Here is a 25,000-nt window from a genome sequence, read left to right as displayed (position 1 = left end):
CTAAATATGGTGGTTAGTAAGAGCATGTAATTTCAGTCTAAATAACAGCATAAGACAGCCACAAGATTCACAGTTAAGAAAGCAAAAAAGAACAAAAATTATCGCTACCCGTTCCTAGTCCAGCTCACTCTAAGCATCAACCCTTCACCAAGATGACCAACCCTGCTAACGCTTTCTCTTCCTCAGGACACGAGCACAACTTCAACAAGTACTCGAGCAGCGTGATCAGCGGGTTCGGCGAAGATTACGACTACGGCTCCGTCATGCACTATTCCGCCCACGCCTTCTCCGTTAACGGCGAGAAGACTATTGTGACCAAGGTAGGTTCAGGAACGAAGGAGGAAGATGGTAGTGCTCTCATATTTTGCTTCCTTCTTTCTCGTTTTCTTCGTATCTTTTGAGAAGGTAGACTAAGATAATTAGGATAACGCTACTTTTCTGGTTTTCATTCACAGTTTTCAAGAAAGTATATACAAGAATAACTGGATAAAACCATTTCTCCACAATGCTTTCTTCATGTTTCTTAATTTTCTTAGCACTCTTCGAGAAGGGAGACAATTTAACCACCATTGTTGACGCAGAATCTTAATCTAACTAAATCACTACAATCATGAAAACGCCCTTGTAACCCCAGCAACTTCCACTAAAGCCTGATTAGAATAGTCGAAATAACAAGGAAAAATATTAGAATAAGGCTCCTATAAATTTGGACTATCATTTTTTTCGCCACATTTAATTACATCTACATTCTCCTCCTCCCGCAGGACCCCAACGCTCATATCGGACAGCGCGATGGCCTGAGTCCCGTGGACTGGGCCAAGCTGAAGAATATGTACAAGTGTTAAGACATCTTCCCAGCCCATCACGGTTAATTAGAGAATAGAATTGCCCGTAGTATATAAATCAGTATCTAATATAGTTTATAATGATTGTGTACCTGAAATTGTGAAATACAGATTACGTCCAAAAAAAAACGTGTTTACTTCAATAGCGGGACACATATTTGCCTTGGGATTTGTGTATGATTAGACTCTTTTATTGACATTAGGAAGGGTTTATGGAGGTCAGAAGATTAATAGCCAGAGTCTTCACCACTTTCATCCCCGACATAATTTTCTGAAGCTGTATAAAATCACCAACTAGTAAGTAGAATGAATGAAAGCGCGTCATGGTACTGAAGGGGTTAAATAGTTGTTGTTGTTGTTTTTTCATGTAGGAGGGGCAACTGGCCAAGGGTAACAAAAAAGGGTAAAAAAAAATGCCCACTGGGTTGCCAGTTCCCTTAAAGGTCAAATGTGAGTTATCCAAAATGCAGGGACAAATGTCTTGAAATCTCCCTCTTAAAAAAAAAAAGCCGAAAGATGATGGAAATATAGAAGCAGGCAGGGAGTTCCAGAGTTTACCAGGGAAAGGTATGAATGATTGAGAATACTGGTTAACTCTTACATTAGAGAGTTGAACAAGATAGGGATGAGAGGAAGAAGAAAAACCTTGTGCAGCGAAGCCTCAGGAGGAGGGGAGGCATGCAGATAGCAAGATCAGTAGAGCAGTTAGCATGAAAATAACGATAAAAAATAGAAAGAGATGCAACATTTCGGTGGTGAGAAAGAGGCTGAAGACAGTCAGAGGAGGGGAGTTGATGAGACGGAAAGCTTTTGATTCCACCCTATCTAATAAAGCTGAATGAGTGGAACACCCCCCCCCCCCAAACATGCGAAGAGTACTCCATACAAGGACGGATAAGGCCATTGTACAGAGTTAGCATGTTGGAGGGGCGAGAAGAACAGGCGGAGACGCCGCAGAACGCCTAACTTCATAGAGTTGTTTCCAGTTAAGATTGTGAGTAAAGGACAGGCCGAGGATATCTAGTGTGAAAGAGGGAGATAGTTTAGTGTAATCGTGATGTCAGTTATCCAAACCAAACAGGGGGTTGCTAAAATGTTAAGTTCGCGTGTGTAGTCTTCAGTAAGAGCAAATTAGTTCTTTACCTGAAATTTGAACGTCTGTAAACAACTACAAACACAAAAAGTAAATGTCACATAGCCTATCGCACTATGCCAAAGTAGTAAGAAGCAATACAAAGACATTACGCAGCTTTTCCGAACAATCTTACGTCTCTGTGTATTATTATTATTATTTTATTATTATTATCATTATTATTATTACTATTATTATTATTATTATCATTATATTCATTTATTTTTTTTTATTCTATTTATTTTTTTTATTTTCCTTTATTTATTTTATTTTTTTAGCGAACAAAATGAACTACCTGAATCTTTTTACCTCTAGAAGTAACTGTAAACAAAATCATAAACAACCACCATGATAAACAATACTCGTACCCCGCCCAGCAGCAGCCAGGTGATGACAGTATTACATGCAGCGTCACCCACACCACGCTGACACAGGCAAGCATCAAGTAGCTTTGGGACCCCACAGCTGTACATGTTATCAGGGTTACTCACCTCGCCTCTCCTTCAGTACAAACAACTGGTTCTTCTCAGGCTTAGGCTACCTCTCTTCTTCCACAACACCACAACGTGACACTCTTTATTTTCTTCTTGTTGACTAGCTAACGATTTCATTTTTCTTTTTCTTAGAGCGGGTTTGTATCGTGGATATTGACTGTGTTGTCGCCAGCACCTTCCAGTTCCATCTTCCGCGTCTTCGTCAGTTACATTGTAGGAATAAGAGAATAATGCTATGAACCACGATCTCTCTCAGCCTCAATAGGAGCAATAGGTTCACTGATGTGTTTACCGGAGTTGTGTGCACGCAACACTATAATGTAGTGCGTAGGTAGGCTATAGCCGTAGACACGATTTGCAAGCCATGCGACCAAGGGACGGAGGCGGCAGTGCAGGAGTAAACCAACCAGTACTCACAATCTTTCATCCCTACGTAAAGGAATAGACATACACGTATCCCAAATCACACACCTCCCATTCCCTTCGCTGCCCGTCATCTGCTCCCTCTCCCGCTCTCCCCGACACAATCTAGACATAAAAACAGATCGTTACATGAGAATTCTTGTGGGAAGTGGTAAGAACGGGGTGTAAATAAACAAGATGACAAGATTAATACATAATAACGCTGTAAACTTTTTGTGGGGATAGTGACATATTGACACAAATGTCATGATGATTATGTCTGATTTGTATTGTGAAAAGAACAAGCGTCAGTGAACCTGCTATACTACAGAGGGTGGGTCAAAGCAACACACTCGCATACCTTACATCCTTGAGCCGTCCTAGTAGTAGTAGTAGTAGTAGTAGCAACACAGTTCAGTCTTCATTGCCTTGTCACTGAAACGCAAACACAAAACGTAATATTCTTTTCTTTTGAATTTTTTTTCTTTCTTTTTTCACTTACACTTCAATACACATATTTACTTTTCCTTGTCACCGAGATACACTAATACAAGAAACCTCTCTCTCTCTCTCTCTCTCTCTCTCTCTCTCTCTCTCTCTCTCTCTGGAGTCACATAATCATGAACTCTAGACACTGATACACGATTCGAATCCTTAGTTACCTCAGTTTGTTTTTTTTCCTACTTATCTCAATCAACTTGTGTAACGAATCGCTCTCTCTCTCTCTCTCTCTCTCTCTCTCTCTCAGAATCACAAAATTACCTCTAACTTGATCTTCAGGCAAATAAATTCCTTACTCCCGACGCGTGATCTGACTAAAGGTTCGAATCCAATAAATGGTACGAAGTGTAATGACGAGTCCTGTTACGTGAACTTGCTCAAGACTGACTCCTTAACATTGAGTTACGTGGTTTACATCCCCGTGAAGCTTCAAAATTCGCTATCTCTCCCAGTTTGAGACTCGAGTGGTGATTACTGAGATTCTTAACTACGAGAGAGAGAGAGAGAGAGAGAGGGGGGAGCTAAATATATTTACACATAGCAGTCCCTTTACTAAACATATACTTAGGTCCTAAATATACCACCTCCTATTATTGTCATCTCTTCAACTGCTCTTATTTTCCTTACTCTTTTATTTTTATACCATGTGGGCTTTTCACAGGAATTTCTGGGCTAAAGGGGATACTTTTTGGGGTACCTCCTACCCCAAAGCCCACCCGCTAGGAAACCGTTGCCCCGAGTGACGAAGCCCAACCTCTAACACAGGATATGATACCACAACTGTTAAATATCAACTCAATTATATATTTCGGATAAAAATGCATTATATTGTTCACCTTTTGTTTTGCATGTGTTGTGACAGTAAGGCATTCTATTTTGGGTTTGGGTATGTCAATAACAATAACAATAATAATAATAATGATAATAATAATAATAATAATGATGATGATAATAATAATAATAATGGTGACAGACCTGCCACACCATTCAACTCATGCCAATATTGAAATATAATGGATAGCAACAGACTGGGTAAATGAACCACTTAATGGAATATGAAACGTCCCAATGAAGACCAGAATGTGTCCTGAGGAATGTTCCCCAGTGTGTGTGTGTGTGTGTGTGTGTGTGTGTGTGTGTGTGTGTGTGTGTGTGTGTGTGTGTGTGTGTGTGTGTGTGTGTGTGTGTGTGTGTGTGTGTGTGTGTGTGTGTGATAATTGAACACAATCAAATATTCCCCAAGACAAATAAATACAAGAGGTCACACCAACACCACACCAGTGCCAGCCATGCCTGCCCCTGGTGTGGCATGGCACAGCTTGGCACCCCAACCACTGACACATCCTGCCAGGCCTGCCACCTACCATGGCCTGAGGGCTGTGTCCTGAGCCACACCCTGGACCACAATGCTCCCTTGTTTTGGTGACGGTGAGTTACTTGTCACTCAGACTGCCAGGACTGGACCAGGGTTGGGCCAGGGCCAGAACCTGGAGGTGGTAGGATGGCATCTGCTGGCCAGGCTAGTAGGAGCGGCCAAACAGTGTGTAGAACTGTGGCTTGGTCTTGCAGGCAGGGTGTATGCAGGCCAGGTTGTCCACAGAGCCAGGCTGGTCAAAAGGAATGCACAGACTCTTGGCCCCCATGGCTGGTGCTCCTGGCTCTGCTGCCTCCTCCCGAGCCGACTCTTTCTTGATGACGTCCTCACACTCCTCCCGGCCACAGAAGGGTGCCAGCAGAACATTGCCACCATCCAGGCTGGAGGTGAACTCTGGCCAGCTGTGGACCTTGGCCGTGTGTTCCTTCATGTCCTTGTGTGCACGATCAAACATATCCTTGTGGACATTCTCCAGGATGGCTGAGATGGCCGCTGCCACGCTGGCCCGGGGCACGGGCAGCTTCTCCCCAGTGTCACGGCGAACCACAAACACCTGACCAGCAGCCACCTCCCTAGGGCCGAGCTCCAGCCTGAGGGGCACGCCCTTCAGCTCCCAGTGGTTGAACTTCCAGGCAGGGGTCACGTTGTCCCGCAGGTCACGCCGTGCCCGTACCCCGCCAGTCTGCAGATCCCCCTCCAGGTCCTGGCAGGCCTGGTACAGGGCAGTCTTCTCTGCCTCGGTGGTCTTGGCTGTGATGCCAACGGGCATGATGATGGCCTGCACACTGGCTACACGCGGTGGCAGCACCAGGCCCTTGTTGTCGCCATGCACCATCACCATGACACCCACTGTGCGGGTGGTGAGGCCCCAGCTGTTCTGGAACACAAACTGCTTCTCCTTGGTCTCTGGATCCTCGAACACAATCTCAAACATCTTGGAGAAGTTCTGGCCAAGGTGGTGGGAAGTGGCGCCCTGGATGCCGCGCCCGCTGGCCGAAATGAAGGCCTCTGTGGTGGTGGTGAAATCTGCACCAGCAAACTTCTCCTTCTCTGTCTTGCGGCCACGCACCACCGGCACCGCCAGCAGGTCCTCATACACCTGTGCGTATAGGTCCAGCACCTGGTGCACCTCCTCCACTGCCTCAGCTTGTGTGGCAAAGGCTGTGTGGCCCTCCTGCCACAGGAACTCCCTGGTGCGCAGGAAGGGCGTGGGCTGCTTGAACTCCCACCGCACCACATTGTTCCACTGGTTGAGCCGCATGGGCAGATCACGGTGAGACTGCACCCACTTGGCCACTGCTGGGTACATGACCGTCTCTGAGGTGGGCCGGATGGCCACTGGTTCGGCCATCTCGCTGGAGCCGGAGCGGGTGACCCAAGCCACCTCGGGGGAGAAGTCGCTGATGTGAGTCTTCTCCCGCTCCAGGGCCTCGCGGGACACAAAGAGTGGGAAATAGGTGTTTTCCACGCCCAGCTCCTTGATCTTGCCATCCAGGAAGGTCCTGATGGAGTCCCAGATGGAGAAGGCCCAGGGCCGCAGGATGTAGCAGCCGGACACGTTGTAGTACTCAATCATCTCTGCTTTAGTGATCACCTGTGAGTACCAGTCTGCCAGGTTCTCCTCCTTCCTCGCCTCCAGGCCCAGGCGGGTCTGCTTCTTGGCGCCGCCCTCCTCTACCTTGGCCGTCTTGGCAGGGGTGGTCTTGGCAGGGCTGGCCCTGGCAGGGGTGGTCTTGGCAGGGCTGGCCCTGGCAGGGATGGCCTTGGCAGGGCTGGCTCTGGTGGGAGCAGGCTTGGCAGGGCTAGCCTTGGCTGCTGCAGAGGCTGGCATGTTGCCACCGCTGCCATTGCTAGCGGCCTCAGAGAACTGTGACACATCAATGTCTGGCTTCCAGTCAATGCTGGTGGCCGACTTGAACTGACCCTTGAGTGACAGAAGGGCATCTACTGCCTGCTTGACCTTGTCCTTGTCAGCCTTCTCAGCCTTGAGGGCCCTCACCACATCACCCTGAGCCTTGATCTGTTGGTGCAGGTCCAGGGCAGTGCTGGAGCCCTTCCCTGAAGCAGGGGAAGCAGGGGTGGCAGGTGAGGCAGATGTGGCAGGGGAGGCTTGACCACTGAACTGTGACACATCAATGTCTGGCTTCCAGTCAATGCCAGTGGTTGTCTTAAACTGACCCTTGAGTGCCAGGAGGCCATCCACAGCCTGCTTGACCTTGTCCTTGTCAGCCTTCTCAGCCTTAAGGGCCCTCACCACATCACCCTGAGCCTTGATCTGTTGGTGCAGATCCAGGGCAGTGCTGGAGCCCTTCCCTGAAGCAGGGGAGGCAGGGGTGGCAGGTGAGGCAGATGTGGCAGGGGAGGCTTGACCACTGAACTGTGACACATCAATGTCTGGCTTCCAGTCAATGCCAGTGGCTGTCTTAAACTGACCTTTGAGTGCCAGGAGGCCATCCACAGCCTGCTTGACCTTGTCCTTGTCAGCCTTCTCAGCCTTAAGGGCTCTCACGATGTCCCCCTGAGCCTTGATTTGTTGGTGCAGGTCCAGGGCAGTGTTGGAGCCCTTCCCTGAGGAGGAGGGGGAGGAAGCAGCAGGTGAGGAGGCAGGTGAGGAGCCACTCAGCTGTGACACGTCCAGGTCTGGCTTCCAGTCCTGCCCTGTGGCCGCTTTGAAGGCCTTCTTGAGGGCCAGCAGTGTGTCCACCTCGCCCTTCACCACATCCTTCTCTGCCTTGGCTGCCTTCAGGTCCCGCACCTTGTCACCCTGGGCCTTGATCTCCCGGTGAATGTCTACCGGTGACTTTGAGGCCTTAGGTTGGGTGGTGGCAGCAGCAGTGGCAGTAGCAGGCAGCACAATGTCTGGCTTCCACTCCAGGCCTGTGGTGTCCTGGAAGTCTTTCTTCAGCTTCTTGAGGCCATCCACCTCAGCCATCACCACATTCTTGTCCGCCTTGCTAGCCTTGAGTTGTCGGATCTTGTCACCCTGCACCTTGATGGCATCCAGCAGGGCCTGGCCATTCCCAGCCCCAGCCCCCACCATGGGCCGCACCTCCTCCTGGGGACTCTTCTCAGCCTTCTTGCCCTGGCCACTCTGGTGCCGCTCCTTGGCACTCATGCCAGCCAGCTTCTTGATGGAGGCGGCTGTGGGGGCATCCTTAGAGTGGCCGTCAGGGATGGAGAAGAGTACCACAGGGCGCTCCCTGCAGGAACTGAGGCTGACCGGCGCATACGCCTCATCCACGCGGAAGAATCCCTTGCGCTGCAGCTGCACGATGTCGCCCACCTTGGCGTGGCGCAGCTCGGGGTCACCCACCATGCTCAGCTCAGCACGCGTCTCATGGCCAATGAAGCTCTTGAAGTCCTCGTCCTTGGCCAGCACACTCTTGTTGATGAGGTGGTCAAAGTAAACACAGACCAAGGGCGTGGTGGGGCTTTGGGGGCTGTCTGCCAGCCAGGTCACCTTCAAGGTCTTCTTGTAGTCAGTGTCAGAAGTGTTGGCCTCTGCCTCCACCGCCACCACCCGGCCATCCTGCCGCTGCAGCTTCTTTATCCGGATGTTGCCCCAGTTGATGAAGGTCGCATTCTGGCCCTCCTGCAGCTGCTCCGCATCACAAGCCTCCACCAGCACCCGCGGCCCCACCCACACTGTCTTGGTGCCCAGGGCCGGGTCCTTGGGGTGCCGCTGGGCTGTGGTGGCCTGCTCAGTGACCCCGGACACCAGCACGGGCACCAGGTCGCCCTGCAAGGCTGTGTGGCGCGGGGTAGTGCGATCAATCACCTTCTTGTTGAAGGACCAGATCTTGTCCCACTCCATGTTGACCACAGAGCGGGATGACCCCTGAGCTATGATGAAGTCCTTAAGCCCCTCCACGGTGAGGCCGCGCCGCAGCACACCACGCACCGTGGGGAAGCGCGGGTCATCCCAGCCGTCCACCAGGCCCTCTGACACAAACCAGGTTAGCTTGCGCTTGGACAGCACCGTGTTGTTCATGTTGAGGCGCGAGTACTCATAGATGTGCAGCGGCCGCAGCCCCAGCTTGTCAATGAACCAGAAGTATTGGTCATCACGGTCGTGGTACTCGGTGGTACGCAGGGCGTGAGTGACACCCTCCACACTGTCCACCACAGGGCAGGCAAAATCATAGGTGGGGTACACCCTGTACTTGGTGCCAGTGCGCACATGGGGCTCATTCTTGCACCGGTAGATGGTAGGGTCCCTCATGCAGCCATTGTCACTGTTCATGTCAATCTTGGCACGCACACAAAATGCCAGGCCCTTGTCAGTCCCCTTCTTCATCTCCTCCCACATGGCACGGTTCTTCTCTACAGAGTTGTTGCGGTTCCTGCTCTCTTTCCGCTCCTCACGCTCCTTCTTCATGGTCTCGGCGTCCGTATCGTCGCAGTAGGCCAGGCTACGGTCCAGCAGCTGCTCACACAGCTGCAGAAGGCGGTCAAAGTGATCTGAGGTGTGGGTGAACAGATCTGGCTTGATCTGCAGCAGCTCCAGGTCCTCCAGGATGACTCGCTCAAACTCTGCGTCCTCCTTGGCGGGGTTTGTGTCGTCAAACCTCATGATCAGCTTTCCCTGCAAGTAGTAAGGAAGGTTGCATCCAACACCTATCTATCCACATAGCTCTACCATCAGTTTGCTTAAGAACTCCTCCAAGTGTGGCCATGACAGAAGACCTTATACTCCTGTCCTTGCATTCCCTCCACACATGCTCTTGTCCTTTGTCCTCCCATGCTCCTCTCCTTGCTCTGGAATAGCACTTATCTCATCCTCACACACACACACACACACACACACACACACACACACACACACACTCATAACAAAGACACAAAAAACAATGACGTTTACAAACAACAGAGACAACACCTTCAGGAATACAACAGAAACACACTCACACACACACACACACACACACACACACACACACACACACACATGGGTACCTTAAATGCCAGCTGATAGTACTGATTGAGGAGAGCAGCCTTAGCATGACCAATGTGCAGGTATCCACTGGCTTCTGGGGGGAACCTCACCACCACCTCACCCATCTTGGCACCAGGCAGCTCCACAAACTTGCCACCCTCCTCAGGCTTCTTGGTGGTGCCTCCAACCTTTTCAGGGGAAGACATAGCCTGCGTGGAGGTCAGGGCCTTCTGCACATCACTAGGAAGAGCTGCCAAGATGTCGTTCACCTGTAAATAGGGAATTGGTGAGGTGGAGTGCTTAGGTAACGGATTGGATGTGTATATACCTGTTATTTGATGCTATATGGTGTAAAAATAAGGATTTGTTGAGGTGATGGACTTCAGTAAAGGATTAGACGTTTAGTTATCTGCCACTCTCTGGTGTAAAAAATTAAAAATAATGAATTAGTTATGTGATGGGCTACAGTAAGGTGTTCGGTGTTTAGTTACTTGTAATCTGTCGCTACAAATATTTGGGCGTGTAAGATATATAGACCTGTGTGAAGACAAATAATCTCTCTCACCCGCACACATACAAAAAAAACTACACGGCTAAAAGGAAACACAATTATCATGAGCTAATACACCAATAGTAAAATAAATCACTGAATTCTCTCACACACACACATAAACACACACTCTGATACACACCTGGCTCTGGATGTAGTTGTACCAGCGCAGGGTGTGTGACGGAGCGCCGCCACTCTTCACCAACCCCTGCCAGGATCCATTCCCTGAAGGACATAAAGAAATGTTATGCCTGAGCTAGTCTAAGGGCACACAACACACAGCCACTCAATTCTCAAATATCACAGCTACTTTTTACAGGTTATAATGTATGTTCCTAAAGATTCTAAGGATGATTTCATGATTACAGTAATAGATCAACAAGTCTTCTGCACCATTATTGAGCAAAAACACAATAAAAATACATCTATGACATTTAAAATTAGCCCTAGTGAGAGAACAAACCACCTTAATGCAGAAACAAGAGCCTAGGCAACAATCAATATAGATTTGGATAAACAAAAAATTCAAAATAGAGACACAAGCCAAAACAAATAAACTCTGATGCAGGAAAGCATGACCAAACTCTTCTGACTTACTGTAGAGAGCGGCAAACACCTCCAGGTCTGCAACGGTGATCTTCTGCCCCACCAGCACCGGCGAGGGAGCCAGAGCTTTGTTCAGCTGCTCCAGAGTGGACACAATATCCCCACCACATGACAAAGGGCCAGACGCAGTGGACAGCCAGTGGTCAACCTAGAAGACGGACATTTTCTTTATTTTTCTTTTATGACAAGCATTGGTCATGGCTAAGAAAAAATGTGGAAGAAAAAATAAATAAAATAAAGGTACACTGAGTTACTTAACCACCAAAAGATGTCAGAAATAATCCTCAAATACTAAAAGATGTGTGTCATGAGTAAAGACATGAGATCTGAGTCACACTAATAAAGCTAAGTATATCTGAGTCACCCTAAAGAAATGTAACACTTGAGACCTGTCACCCAAAGAAAGCCAACATTTCATTACATCCCAGTCACACTAACACAGGTAAATAAATCTGAGTCACCCTAATGAAATATAACACAAAATCTGCCACCACAATGAAAGATAACAACTGAGATATGTCACTCTCATGGAGGCAACACATCCCAGCCACTCTGATAAACACAAATAAGCGTATCTGAGTGAGGGTAATATTTGAGCAGGTCGTGGGGCAACCAGTGTGTTCACCTCAGTGCGATGCAGGATGTGGGAGGGGTACAGGTCGAGGGAGGGGTTGACCCGAGCCACATGGCGAGAGATACAGTGGGAGGAGGTGATGGAGAAGGAGTCGGTGAGGGCCAGGCAGGTCTCCTTGCCCCACTCCACTGTCACGCCTGCCCTGGAGCATGTCAGCACTGCCCCTGGGGACAAAGTAAAGGAGTAAATAAATGAATGAATGAATAAATAAATAAATAGTGCATGGCTGGGATCAAAAATAAATACCTAAGTAAATAAATGAATAAATAACTAAATAAATAAATAGTGCATGGCTGAGATAAAAAATAAGTAAATAAATTAATAAATGACTAAATAACTAAATAAACAGTGCAGCTCTGAGGCTAAATAAATAGGTAAATAAATGAATAAAGAAAGAAAGAAATGAGTGAATAAATAAATAAATGGACTGATTTTAATTTAACGATGCCACAAAAGATGCTGTTTTCATCCATAAAGATTAATGAACCCTCATCATTCAAGGAACCATCACACAAAGCCTTAAGCAATACAATATTTTCATCCCAAGATAAATTACCCATCATTTTCAAGCTCACTACTGCACAAAGGCTTTACCTGTTAGTATGATGGCCATTAAGATACTAACCTAACCTAACCAAGCCTTTTTTTTCTAATATTCATGTTTTTGTTTTTGGTAGTTCTCATTCTTACATTAAAAAAAGAGATAAAAAAAAATCTGGTATTCTGATGGCCATTAAGATACTAACCTAACCTAATTGGGTCTTTTTTTCTAATACTCATTTTTTACCCCTTGATAGTTCTCCCTCTTACATTAAAAAATAAAATAAATAAAAATCTGGTATTATTGCAGTTTCAACCAATACACCACATGTAACTATACACATCCTGACAGTCTACATCACACTTCTATGAGCATTTCTAACCCCATTTTACCCTATTGGAAAATGGGGTTAAGTTTGGTTAGGTTAGGTTAAAATCCCCCACTTTCCCAGGAGGTCCCCAAGCTTGTTAGACATAAGGAAAAAGAAATATAAGATAGGTTATATTAGTTGAAACTGCAAATTTACCCCTAATCGTCCTGAGCTGGTTGTATGGGAGTCTTGCCGTACACACACACACACCATACGGTCCCTTCGTTCCCAGCACACACCACCCCTCACCACCTCACCACACACACACCCACACCTACCACTCACCACACCACAGTACACCACTCACACAGCACGGCACACCATACACACCACACCAGCAGTTATATTAAGACAGTACCACGTTGGTCCCAGACGGTATGTCACACCCTGCACTTTCTACACATTTATCTCTCATATTACGCCATTCACACCCCACTGACCCATCACTCATTGTCCTCCATGCATCAATACAGGTAATTTATTTGAGACTTACCAAGGGGAGGGTCGTTTTTGGAAGCAATCACCTTCATAGTACAGGTTTAGTGGAAGCCGACCCCGCAGTCCACACCTTCACTTTTGGGTCTCGGTCTGGGCGGGAAGCATGGAGGGCGGCGGGCCTATCAGTATTTATAACATGACAGCTCCACCAGAAAATATTACGCGATGTTGTTAGGTTAGATTAGGTTAAAACCCCGCTTTCCCAGGAAGTCCCCAAGCTTGTTAAACATAGGGGAAGAGAAATATAAGATAGGGTATATTGGTTGAGACTGCAATATAACATGACAACTCGACCAGAAAATATTACGCAATGTTGTAAAGATATTGCTTAATATTGCAAAACAGTACTCATTGATGGTTTTACGGAAATAACCTTAACCTACTAATTTCCACACAGTAACTATTAATTTCTAAACATAAATATAGATATCTGTCAAACTATTGTACGTGGTGTCTAATTGCAGTGAGATTTTGCGTTAGAGACCATAAGTTTGTGTATAAGGATAATCAAACCATAAGAGAAGGAAGACACACCCAAGGACTGACAAGCTGCTGGAGCGTGAAGGAAAAAAAATATATATCCTTTCATCACTGCCAAGAAACTGCAAGGAACCATATAGTACGATAATTTGAGAGAGGTGGCATATATATAACACTGAAAAGGGGAATTCATCTCAAATACTTTAAAACAAACACATAAAAAACACATCGCATATGGCATAAAAAAGTAATTAGATTTTCAACTTACGCCATAAGAATTGAAAATCATACGGACGACTTACGCAAAAAAAAAGAAGAAAAAAAAAACTTAAGACTTGACAGAATCCAAAGACTGTAGAGAGAGAGAGAGAGAGAGAGAGAGAGAGAGAGAGAGAGAGAATAGAAGACAAGATTGGAATGCGAAATTAATACTAGTGAGTCTGGTAGTCTTACAAAGCTCCTTCTACTGTTCTCTGGGTGAGGGTTCTGGCAGATGTCTTAGAATTCTCGCGTGTTTAAAGCAGAAGAATAAGTTCAAGCCAATTGAATCTCTAAACTGAGGATAGAAAACATTAAAGAAGAGAGGAAAATACTTGAGAGTTAAGATGTACAGTGTTTCTATCTCTTTTCTCTTCCTCCTCTTTGCTATTTTACCCTTCTTCTCATCGTCACCCTTATTTTCTTTCTTTTCCATCTCATTCTCTTCTCTTTATTTTTCTTCTCTATTTTCTCTGTAATCAATCATCGTCATTATTCTATTTTTTCATCTCAGTCTTCTATTTTTTTTTTCCTCCTTCTTCTCATCTTCCTCGATACTACTCCTCGGCGTCCTCGTCTTCTTTTTCTCTCTCCTCCTTCTTTCTCCTCCTCTTCCTCCCCGTCCCCGTCCTCCTTCTCATCCTCCTCCTCCTCCTACTACTACTCCTCTTCCTCCTTCTCATCCTCCTCCTCCTCCTCCCCGTCCCCGTTCTCCTCCTTTCTCCCCTCACATCCTTTTCATCCTTCTCATCCTTATCCTACCCCATTCTCCTCCTCGCCCTCCTTTTCCGTGTATCTCCACCTCCTCCTCCTCCTCCTCCTCCTCATCGTCATCATCATCATCATCACCATAAATCAACTTCAAATCCTATTACGAATCACACACACACACACACACACACACAGTAGCAGAGGGCGGTGATGTCTGGGGCAGGAGAGTACCCCAGAAGGCCACTCACTCCCCCAGGGACGCCCTCGCCTGCTGGGGACTTGCGCACTGGTCCTGATTAGAGAGAGAGAGAGAGAGAGAGAGAGAGAGAGAGAGAGAGAGGGGTTGATCGTGTGTGTGTGTGTGTGTGTGTCCCAGATGAGTTATGTGTTGTATGAAATATATAAGAACACACAAAAAAAAGAGAGAGATTGATAAATGAAAGGAAAATTGAATGCAGGAAGAGAGAGAGAGAGAGAGAGAGAGAGAGAGAGAGAGAGAGAGAGAGAGAGAGAGAGTAAATTACATTAGACGGAAGGAAATGAGAAACGAAATTAAGAGAAGGAGAAACAAAGAAAGATAATCAAGAAATGGAAAAAAAAAAAAACAGGAAGCAGACGAAACGATAAACGAAGAAAGGAGAAAGAAAAAAAGATAAAAATAAAAAGAGAAAAACTAAAAATAAAACAAAGGAAATAAATTAAAGATAGAAAAAAAGGAGGTGGAAATGAAGATGAGAGAGAGAGAGAGAGAGAGAGAGAGAGAGAGAGAGAGAGGCCTAGGGATGTGTGAACCCTTAGTAACTTAAGATCCAGCCCGACCTTTCTTTCTTTCCTTCCCGAGGCACTGGGGAACTAAGGGGAGGGAGTGGGAGGGGGGAAGAGTGCCAAACAACATATGGGACCCTGTAACGTGACTCTCTCTCTCTCTCTCTCTCTCTCTCTCTCTCTCTCTCTCTCTCTCTCGTTTCCACGTCCTCTTTATTTAAACTCTATCTTATTTTCCTTTTTCTTCTTTTCTTTTTTAAAATTTAATACATTTTTTTTTTCTACATTTTAATCCTCCTTTTCATTTTCTCTGTTTATTTTCCCGAGTCATCTGTTTTCTTCCTTTTTCTTTCCCTCTTCCCTCTCCGTTAACCCTCATTCAACTCTCCCGGCCCCACATCTCTCTCTCTCTCTCTCTCTCTCTCTCTCTCTCTCTCTCTCTCTCTCTCTCTCTCTTTCAATATTAGGCTGGCAAGGAGGAAACGAGTGAGTGAGTTTAAAATTATACCTTAAAAATGTATGACAGCTGCATATGCTCTCTCTCTCTCTCTCTCTCTCTCTCTCTCTCTCTCTCTCTCTCTCTGGGACATGAGCTGTGCAGTATAGCCATATCTGCTCCACAAAAGACCTTTCGGAGAATTTTACTAACAATCTCACTATATGAACGTTTTACTATTTCAACGAATGATATCTTTTCATTATCATTTTCAATAGTGTGCCATTTTTTATCTTTCTTTTTATCTTATTTTTGTTTATGGCATTCAAAAGTACTCATTGTTGTCCTTGTGTGTGTGTGTGTGTGTGTGTGTGTGTGTGTGTGTGTGTGTGTTTATTAATAGCCGTGCAAGTATGTAGGGATGAATGAATGAAAGAGCATCTCTCTCTCTCTCTCTCTCTCTCTCTCTCTCTCTCTCTCTCTCTCTCTCATTGTGATCCAGTAATAACATTTTGATGTAATGGAGCTGATAATTTATGTAGCCTTTTTTCTGAAGTAGTTGTAGTAGTAGTTGTAGTAGTATAATAGTAGTAGTAGTAGTAGTAGTAGTAGTAGTAGTAGTAGTAGTAGTAGTAGCAGCAGTAGTAGTAGTATAGTAGTAGTAGTGGTAGTTAGTAGTAATAGTAGTAATAATAGTACAAGCCGTGGTGGTGGTGGTAGTAGTAGTAGTAGTAGTAATGATATGTCATCGTTTCCATATCAGAGTTATAAAGGTATATAGCATATTATATAGACGTGCTACTGTTTGGTGAACGAAGTAGACCACAGGAAATCAATCTGGATAATAGATGAAGAACACTGATGTGACAAGCATGACAGGAGAAGAACACACACACACACACACGGGCGTGGGAAGGATGGGTATACAGCAAGTGGTGTGTCACTTTCACTTTTCTTTCATCTTTTCTCTCCCCACTTCGTCTTCCGTATTTTTCACTCATTTTCTTTGTATATTTTAGGTAAGACAAGCAATTTTCTCGACATCATTCACTTCACCTCGATGCTTTTCACTATCTCACTTTTACTTTCATCTTTCCTCTCCTGACTCCGCTTCATCTCATATTCTACTCATTTCTTTAATATTCCCCGTATACAAGTAATCACCCTCCCCACTTTTCATAAATGGCAAGTATATTACGTTCAATTTTAGTCTATAAACGTCTATATCTTCTTTATATCACTTTCCGTATGGTTAGTACAGAGAAATTCCTGCCAACACTATCGCATTACCAAAACAAACTTCAGTGTTAATTATAGAGCATATAAATCTAAACATGATCTTTTAACTCACACTCAGCTACTATTTATAAAACCCAGACAATGATGAAGGAAAGAGAGAGGAAGGAGAATGAGAAAAGAGCGAGAGGAAAAGATAATAGTGTTGATGATATGGTGTTACTCATATTTTATTCATTCATCGCTCACCAGTCACCACCACTACAAAAAAAAAAAAAAGTACGATGATAATGGAAAGACAAAGAACGGATGAGAGAGAGAAATGAACGAAAAGAAAGGAAAAAGACAGCATCTTTATCTCTTTCTTCAACCATCATCTCTCTTTTCCCTTTCTGGAAACACCCGCGATCGATAAAGCAAGGAAAATAAAAAAAAAAACAAAGGAAAGTTGAAAGAGAGCGAGGGAGGAAAAGAAAAGACAGAAAACAATGCATGCCTCAAGCTGTCATTGCTAGGGAAAGTCATTTTACCTCTGGCATATCATTCCTCTCCCTCCAGCACCCAGCCCTTGCCTCTCACCACAACCGCACACCAAAACTATCTTACTTTTCCTTATATTCACTACTTCTAACTGCCAAATTCAGACTGGAAATGGTCCTAGAAGCTTATAAGATGCTACTAACTCATCTACAGCCATGAATAGAACGAGAAGGACGAGTAAAAGTGGGTATGAGTGAGTCGCTGGTTTAGTTATGCTGGGGGTGAGACGGGAGCAACCAAGCGCAGATAAAATGATCACTTTCAGCTGACGTTGAATCTCGCTTTTTTGACATTACATCCTGGATTCTGCCTCAGTGGGGGTAACTGAGGCGTTCTGGCGGGCTAAATAATCATGGTATCTATGGTTTAATATAAGGTCTTGAAGGAATATTGTGTGATCTCTAGTTGAGGAAAGTTTTACCCGGGTTCTCGCTTCCTCCCACCATGTAGTGTTACCAGATCAACGAGACACCTACGCCGCTTATCTCAAATGTTTTTTTTCTCTCTCTCTCTCTCTCTCTCTCTCTCTCTCTCTCTCTCTCTCTCTCTCTCTCTCTCTCTCTCTATGTATGTGTTAAATCTAAAGTATACATGACTTATATTTTATGACCATCCTTCATTCCTCTCTTTCATGTATAAATTCCCCCTTCTACTATCATAATTTTTCTTTCTATTCTCACTTTCGTCTTTCAAGCCATGAATAGTTGAATACTAATGTTAAAAAGCTAAGCATGCTAGGATGATAAGATTCGGCTTCTCTTTGGTCTAATCCATGTACGTATATAGAGGCCGTCTGTTTTATATGAAGTCTGTTACATCTAGATGGTTTATTATGCAAATCGTGTTGTATTATATTGTGTGTGTATTGGTAGAGAAGTTAAGCAGATTTTGTTGGGGGAAAAAGAAAAACAGAAAGAAAAGGCGATAAGAGATGAATAAACAGAAAAAAAACTAAAACAAAGAAGAGAGAGAGAGAGAGAGAGAGAGAGAGAGAGAGAGAGAGAGAGAGAGAGAGAGAGAGAGAGAAGCTGTTATGACTCGGTGGTAAGTATGCATATATATACGTATATACTTGAGTCATTCGAATATAGCGGAAATATGGATAGAAGTTTTAGAATACAGTGCTGCATAACAATAAACTGACCTAAATATGTGTCTCACGCTTGATTGAGGCTAAACTTCCGCATAAAACCAATCCCACCAATCTTTTATCCCTCTAGCTTGTATCACAGTCATTGTCTAGCTAGAACTACTCACTGCACAAGCCACGGTATCTCATTTCCGCTCCTTATAACAGTACCATAACATTGTGTTAGAAAATTATCTGGCAGAGGATGAAGGATGAAAAGAATGACTAGGAAGGATGGGAAAGAGGAGAGATGACATATTTTCCCGCCTCTATTACCTAAGTTCCTTGTGTGTATTCCAGCTACATACACTTATTCTCATTTCCAGGACTCAACAAGTAACTTCACATTGATGACGTTAATGGAAATACAGAAATATGTAAGTTTTTGTATTTACTAGTGAGATTAAAGGAGATATAAGACTAGATGAGATGAGATGAAAGTACAGAAGATTGTAAATAAGATATACGTAGCAAAAATACATATATGATAAACAAAACTAAATGAATTTCTCTTAACTACCTCTAGATAATTTAAAGAATATCTACGCCAATGTCTCGCACGGCATGAGAACTAACGCTAGTAGAAACGGCAAAAAACACATCATAAGGCAAATAAACACTTACTTCACATATACATAATCACCCATGTGAGCTTTCCTTACAATACATAATAAGAATCGTACACAGACAGAGACAGGAGATGCACAAATGGAAGAATAAGATGGGAACCGCTCGACCGCAAAGTGAGTGTGGGCGAGGAGGGGGTGGCATTGGCAACGATGGGCAGCCAGTGTGCATTTGGCAGTGGCAGGGGAAGGTCACGTCGCTCTCAGTGCTCGCTTGGTACTGTGCTGGTGGTAGTGTCCAGTGTCACGCCGAGAGTGCCACACCACCCACTGGATTACACCTCCCCAAGCCACTCCCCAAGGACTTAGACAAGTTATTCAGTGCCTCATTTGATTTTAAGATGCTAAGGTGAGAGATTTTTACTTGGAAACTTATGTTACTCTCTCCCTCTCACTCTGTCTCACTCCTTCAGCCTCTTCTCTTTCTCTCCCTCTCCCTCTCAAGTCTTCGCTCGGGTCATTGCGCCTCTACTCGGGGATTTTAGTAAAGTTAGGATGAGGATATTAGAAGTCCTTTATTAATTTATGATGTGTGTGTGTGTGTGTGTGTGTGTGTGTGTGTGTGTGTGTGTGTGTGTGTGTGTTATAATTGTAAAGAGGGTCAGAAGACAAACTTGTACTGCCCACCTCCGTGTGTGTGTGTGTGTGTGGGGTGCACCTGACTCACACATCCTGAACTCTAAAACATTAAAATCATGCATTATATATACCCATCTTTCATCTAACTCCTTGTCTATTTCTCATTTTCCTTCTCCTCACCATCACCTGCTTCGATTCATAGCAAAGCTTCTTCACAGTCACAGCTGATTGAGGAACAGCGGCGGTGCAAGAGAGACAGAGGGACTTGGGGGACTCCATACAAGGCTCTGTCACACCCACTCACACACCCCCGGTACTGTGGCTAAAAACACATACACCTACACTCAATTCCTTAAGTTCACCCATAGATTGAGTGTCTTATAGCGTGTTTGAATGTGTTTGTGTGTTGTTGTGCGTGAGTTAGTGTGTTGTTTGGAGGGATAAAGACGAAAGGCGACTAATCCATTCATTCATTCGCAGCGGAAAGTGTTACCAGATCGCGAGTGTGTGTGTGTGTGTGTGTTGCTAATTCTCTTCTCTGTTTCTTATCCTCTTAAACTGTGTGTTGTGTGTCCCGGCCGTGTTTTTATGTACCTAGCGTTCTCTGAGGTACCATAATTATACGTATTTGCTTTCATTTCTATCAATACGTGTTATTTACTTAGTTATCTCTATTTGTCCATTCATTAATTTATCTTGGCGCCGTTTGTAAATATTTTCTTACATGGTATTGTGTTCAGTCATCCACTTTTTTTTTCTTTTGTGAACATTTCCTCTTTAGGTGTTATTATCAGCATATATCATCCGTTCTCATACATATTCCCCTTCCCTTATTGGCGTAAATACTTAAATACATTGAGCCTGGCGGTCTTGAAGAGGCTAACCTTTACCATTCCACTGTGCATGTTTTGTGTCTTGTCTCTTCCTCCTTGTCCCCTTCCATTACCTACTCATGCAGTCATTCTGGGCGTGGCTCTCACCCTAACTCGTTCCTTTCCCCCACACACCACCATGCAGACGTGGGTGCGGCACTTACTGTTGTTTTACCATTCACATTCGCTCTACTCTTTGTCCTGTCCAGCGTCACAGTCTTTTAGGAAGGAAGCTTAACCCCTTCAGTACTGAGACGCATTTTTACCTTGATTTTTTGGGTATGATTAGACGATTTTATTTACATCAGTAAGGATCTATGGAGGTCTGAAGATTAACGGCCAGTCGTCACTATTTTGATCCCTCCACATAAGTTATTAAGCCTTTCAATATCATGCCGCGTTTTCATATTCATTCTGGTTGCTATTGGGCGATTTTATACAGCTTCAAAAACTTATGTAGGGATTAGAATAGGTAGTGAAGACTGTAGCCACTAATCTTCTAACTTCCAAAAAACCTTCCTAATGTTAACAAAACCTTCTAATCATACCCAAAACTCATGGTAAAAATGCGTTCCAGTAATGAAATCACAATATAGTAACTAGAATGAATGTGAAATAGGTATGTGGAAATAGGTAGGTTGATAAGGAACACTGCCTTCTTATGTTCTTAGATGTGTTTTATGAATGGTCTGCCACGTTTAGGCCTGACTGTCTCTTGCAGCTTCTCTTTTCTCTGCACTTTTTTCACCACGAGTGTTTTCCAAGGCCACAAAGATTAGCCGGGTTTTCAAGAGTGTTTGTCATGTAAATAATATAGAAACCTTGCTAGTCTATCACGAGAACCTTAAAAACATTCTTAAAAACTCGTTTCACTTCAACTAGAGCCTTTTGAAAATCGTTGAAGTGAGGGAAGTGTTTCAAAATACAGATCTCTGTTATGAACTGGATGTGGCGATGGTGATGGTGGTGGTGGTGGTGTCATTTCAGCACCCATCTTGACAGCAATATGGTGTGGGGTGATGTCATATGCCGCCTCACACGCCTGGTTCTCGTCAAGGCACCATAGATAGCTTTGGAACAAGATCCCTCTCTGGGTGTGGCACTTTTTGTTGAGGCTTTCACGCCTGTTTGTATATGCTTTGCTCATTAACCTCTTCAGTACCAGGACGCATTTTCCTATTCATCTGGTTGCTGTTTGGGGATTTTATACACCTTCAGATACTCATGTAGGTATTAAAATAGTGAAAACTCTGGCCATTAATCTTCTGACCTCCATAGACCCTTCCTAATGTCAATAAAATCATCTAATCATACCCAGAACTCAGGTAGAAATGCGTTCCAGTACTGAAGGGACTAAAGACCGTGGTTATAAAGTCACTCCGTCATGCACCCTTAGTTTTCATGGTTTGCCTCATGTTACCATAGTTTTGTGTGTAGTTGTAGCCCATGACTGCCCTCTCCCATGGCACTTAGCCTCTTCAGTACCATGACACGTTTTCATATTCATTCTGGTTTCTATGTAGTGATTTTATACAGCTTCAGAAACTCATGTGGGGATTAAAATAGTGAAGAGTGTGGCCAATAATCTTCTGACCTCCATAGACCGTTCCTAATATAAATAAAATCGTCTAATCATACCCAAACTCAAGGTAGAAATGCGTCCCAGAACAGAATGGGTTTAGTAACATGATGGCACCATACATATAGACATTCTAGCACCATCATCGCCACATGACTCATCTCCCATGGTCCCGTAAATCTCTGAAAACCCACCACCCTTAACCATTTCTTTCCATGGCACCATAAACCAAGCGTGGAGAGTGCCATGGCTCACCCACACCTCACAAGGCACTCAGTGCCCCCTGGCACTGGGGTGGGCGGCTCAAGTAGTCCAATAATAATAATGTCTTGGCATCACGTTCTGTTTGCTTCCTGTTGCCGAGAAGTGGCGAGGCGAGGCATGGCGTGGCGTGGCGTGGCGTGGTGTTGTGAGGCGTGGGTAGGGTAGAAGTTGCTGTCTATTCAATCCCGCTCATTTTGCTCTCTCTCTCTCTCTCTCTCTCTCTCTCTCTCTCTCTCTCTCTCTCTCTCTCTCGGCTTGTCTTGTTTTGCACGTGCTGTGTTGTGGTGATGGGTAGTAATGAAGGTTTGCGCTCTGTGGTTTGTGTTGGTAATACTGCTTGCTTGTGTTTTCCTTTCGTGGTGTGTGTTGTCTGGCTTTGTTTTTAATTTATTTTATTTTTTTTTTGGTGTGCGTATGTGGATGGTTTATAAAATGAGGATTATCTGTGTTTTATTTATATTTATTTATCTATCTTTATTTTATCTTCTTTCTTTAAATGTAGGTAGATATCGTCAGAATAGTTCCCTCTTCTTCTTCTTCTTCTTCTTCTTCTTCTTCCTCTTCCTCTTCTTCTTCTTCTTCTTCTTCCTCTTCTTCTTCTTCTTCTTCTTCTTCTTCTTCTTCTTCTTCTTCTTCTTCTTCTTCTTCTTCTGCGCTTTATGACCTCAATGTTGGAGCTTCACAATCAATCACCTCATTTTTCTTTCTCCTCTTCCTCCTCCTCCTCCTGCTCCTACTCATCTCCTTACCAGACTTTAAAACGCATCAGCAATCTCTCTCTCTCTCTCTCTCTCTCTCTCTCTCTCTCTCTCTCTCTCTCTCTCTCTCTCTCTCTCTCTCTCTGTCAGTTTTCGCTGTATAAAGCCTTGTTATTGCTGGCCGTGCAAGTCTGGGAGTCTGCCAACCCTTTGCTGTCTCCTTTAAATACGTCTTCACACAAATCTATTTATTCTTTGATTGATTTATTCATTTTACGGAGCGGTTAAAAAATCAATGAAGGCTAATGAGGCTCTCCATGTGTTTTACGAGTCACTGATCCACACACACACACACACACACACACACACACACACACACACACACACACACACACACACACACACACACACACACACCAAAAGATGAGAAACTGTACTAGCAAAGTTAATAAAATAGAAGGGAAATATTACAAATGTGACCTAACTAACGTAAAAATGATGAACAGATTGGATGGAAGTTGTTCAAATGCCACTCAGCAAACTGGAAGGGAAAAACAACAATGAAAGCAACGTCAGTGATCTCTCTCTCTCTCTCTCTCTCTCTCTCTCTCTCTCTCTCTCTCTCTCTCTCTCTCTCTCTCTCTCTCTCTCTATCTATCTATCTATCTATCTATTCATTCCAGTGGGCGGAACAGCAAGTCAGTGACCCACGCCTGTGATAAAAGGGTTGCTGTTTTAAGTCCTCCTTGGGTCGTTCTTCCTTATCCTTCTTCCTCTTCCTCTCTCTCATACTCGATCATTTCCTCCTCCTCCTCCTCCTCCTCCTCCTCCTCCTCCTCCTCCTTCATTTCCTTCTCATCTTCTCCCTCTTGATATTGCTTTTTCGTGTTTGCTTCCTTTCATCTCATCTCCTACTTCCTTCCTCCTCTTCCTCCTCCTCCTCCTCCTCCATAAAATATTCTTTGTTAGTCCATATATGAGAAATTTTCTTCCTCCTCTTCATCCTCCTCCATATCCTTTTCTTTACCCTCTTAGCCATTTTCTTTCCTCCTCCTCCTCCTCCTCCTCCTCCTCGTGGCGTGATTCACAAGGGAAAGGGTGGCATGGCGGGACGGTGACACCCACACCCTGTCACCCTCAGTCACCCAGTACCCTTTCACCCAGTACCCTTTCATTATTTACATAGTTATGTGGTAATGTGAGCACGGGAACAGCTGGGGAGGGGAGCAGAGTACGTGTGTGTGTGTGTGTGTGTGTGTGTGTGTGTGTGTGTGTGTGTATGTGTGAGGTATTTAGAATTGTATTGTGTGTTCCTTTTCTATGGGAAAGTTTATATGTGTGTGTATGTGTGTGTGTGTGTATGTGTGAGGGTGTAGTTTTATTTGTCTATCTAGCTATCTATTTATCTGTCTATTTATCTATCTATGGCTGGACGGCTGAGCACTGGCTAAGTATGGCTGGAGTATGGCTGTGTCTGAGTATGATTGAGGTCAGTGTTGCCCGTTGTATATAACAAGAGTATGGATGTTTGCTTGTATGTATGTCTGACTTGAGTGTGGGCAAACTATGGCCAGCGGATCGAATGCGGCTCGCCAAAAGAATTCCTGCGGCTCGACAAATGTTAGTAAAATTGAAAGGGCAAATTAATAAACAACGCCAAATAGAATTGTGAGCATTTCACTTTCTTCCCCTAAGTTTGCATATGCGTGTGAGACTGGCTTTTTCTTTAGAAGCCTTTAATTTTGGATTTTGAATGTTAATGATTTTGGCTTAATATAGTATACTGTCCTATAAGATTGTGATTTTTTGTTTTAAATGTGTCCCTAGCACTGAAAAGTTAGTCCACCCCTGGTATAGACTATAGACTGGGTGAGTTAGTGGTAAAGAGGAGGGAGATGAAAAGTTTGCCCGCCCCTGGTATAGACTATAGATGGCTGGGTCAG

General features: G+C 44.4%; 4 protein-coding genes across 4 annotated transcripts in view; 2 read left to right on the top strand and 2 right to left on the bottom strand.

Moving 5' to 3' along the window:
- LOC123512259 (zinc metalloproteinase nas-4-like) overlaps positions 1 to 875 on the top strand; it is a 3,732-nt gene extending 2,857 nt beyond the window's left edge. Inside the window, exons 5-6 of the mRNA XM_045268543.1 lie at positions 187 to 320; positions 765 to 875. Coding sequence (XP_045124478.1) covers positions 187 to 320; positions 765 to 845 — 215 coding nt within the window. The 3' untranslated portion in view covers positions 846 to 875. The remainder of the gene's footprint in view (positions 1 to 186; positions 321 to 764) is intronic.
- LOC123512257 (dentin sialophosphoprotein-like) overlaps positions 1 to 3,842 on the bottom strand; it is a 21,380-nt gene extending 17,538 nt beyond the window's left edge. The window contains exon 1 of the mRNA XM_045268540.1: positions 3,432 to 3,842. The gene's annotated coding sequence lies outside the window, so the exon portion shown is untranslated. The remainder of the gene's footprint in view (positions 1 to 3,431) is intronic.
- A 313-nt stretch (positions 3,843 to 4,155) lies between these two features.
- On the bottom strand, positions 4,156 to 13,024 carry LOC123512234 (bifunctional glutamate/proline--tRNA ligase-like). The gene is made up of 6 exons (XM_045268491.1): positions 12,880 to 13,024; positions 11,467 to 11,639; positions 10,833 to 10,989; positions 10,378 to 10,460; positions 9,706 to 9,954; positions 4,156 to 9,334 (listed from the first exon to the last, which is right to left on the bottom strand). The coding sequence occupies exons 1-6, from the start codon at positions 12,914 to 12,916 to the stop codon at positions 4,895 to 4,897; spliced, it is 5,139 nt and encodes a 1,712-aa protein (XP_045124426.1). The 5' UTR covers positions 12,917 to 13,024; the 3' UTR covers positions 4,156 to 4,894.
- Positions 13,025 to 19,229: 6,205 nt separating this feature from the next.
- The window catches only part of LOC123512220 (laminin subunit beta-1-like), a 34,859-nt gene continuing 29,088 nt past the window's right edge, over positions 19,230 to 25,000 (top strand). The window contains 1 exon segment of the mRNA XM_045268470.1: positions 19,230 to 19,414. The gene's annotated coding sequence lies outside the window, so the exon portion shown is untranslated.

This window comes from Portunus trituberculatus, chromosome 33 (assembly GCF_017591435.1).
Source record: "Portunus trituberculatus isolate SZX2019 chromosome 33, ASM1759143v1, whole genome shotgun sequence".
In the NCBI taxonomy this organism is placed as follows: domain Eukaryota; kingdom Metazoa; phylum Arthropoda; class Malacostraca; order Decapoda; family Portunidae; genus Portunus; species Portunus trituberculatus.
Note: the sequence above shows the minus strand (reverse complement) of the source record. Positions and strands in the feature narration are given on the sequence as shown.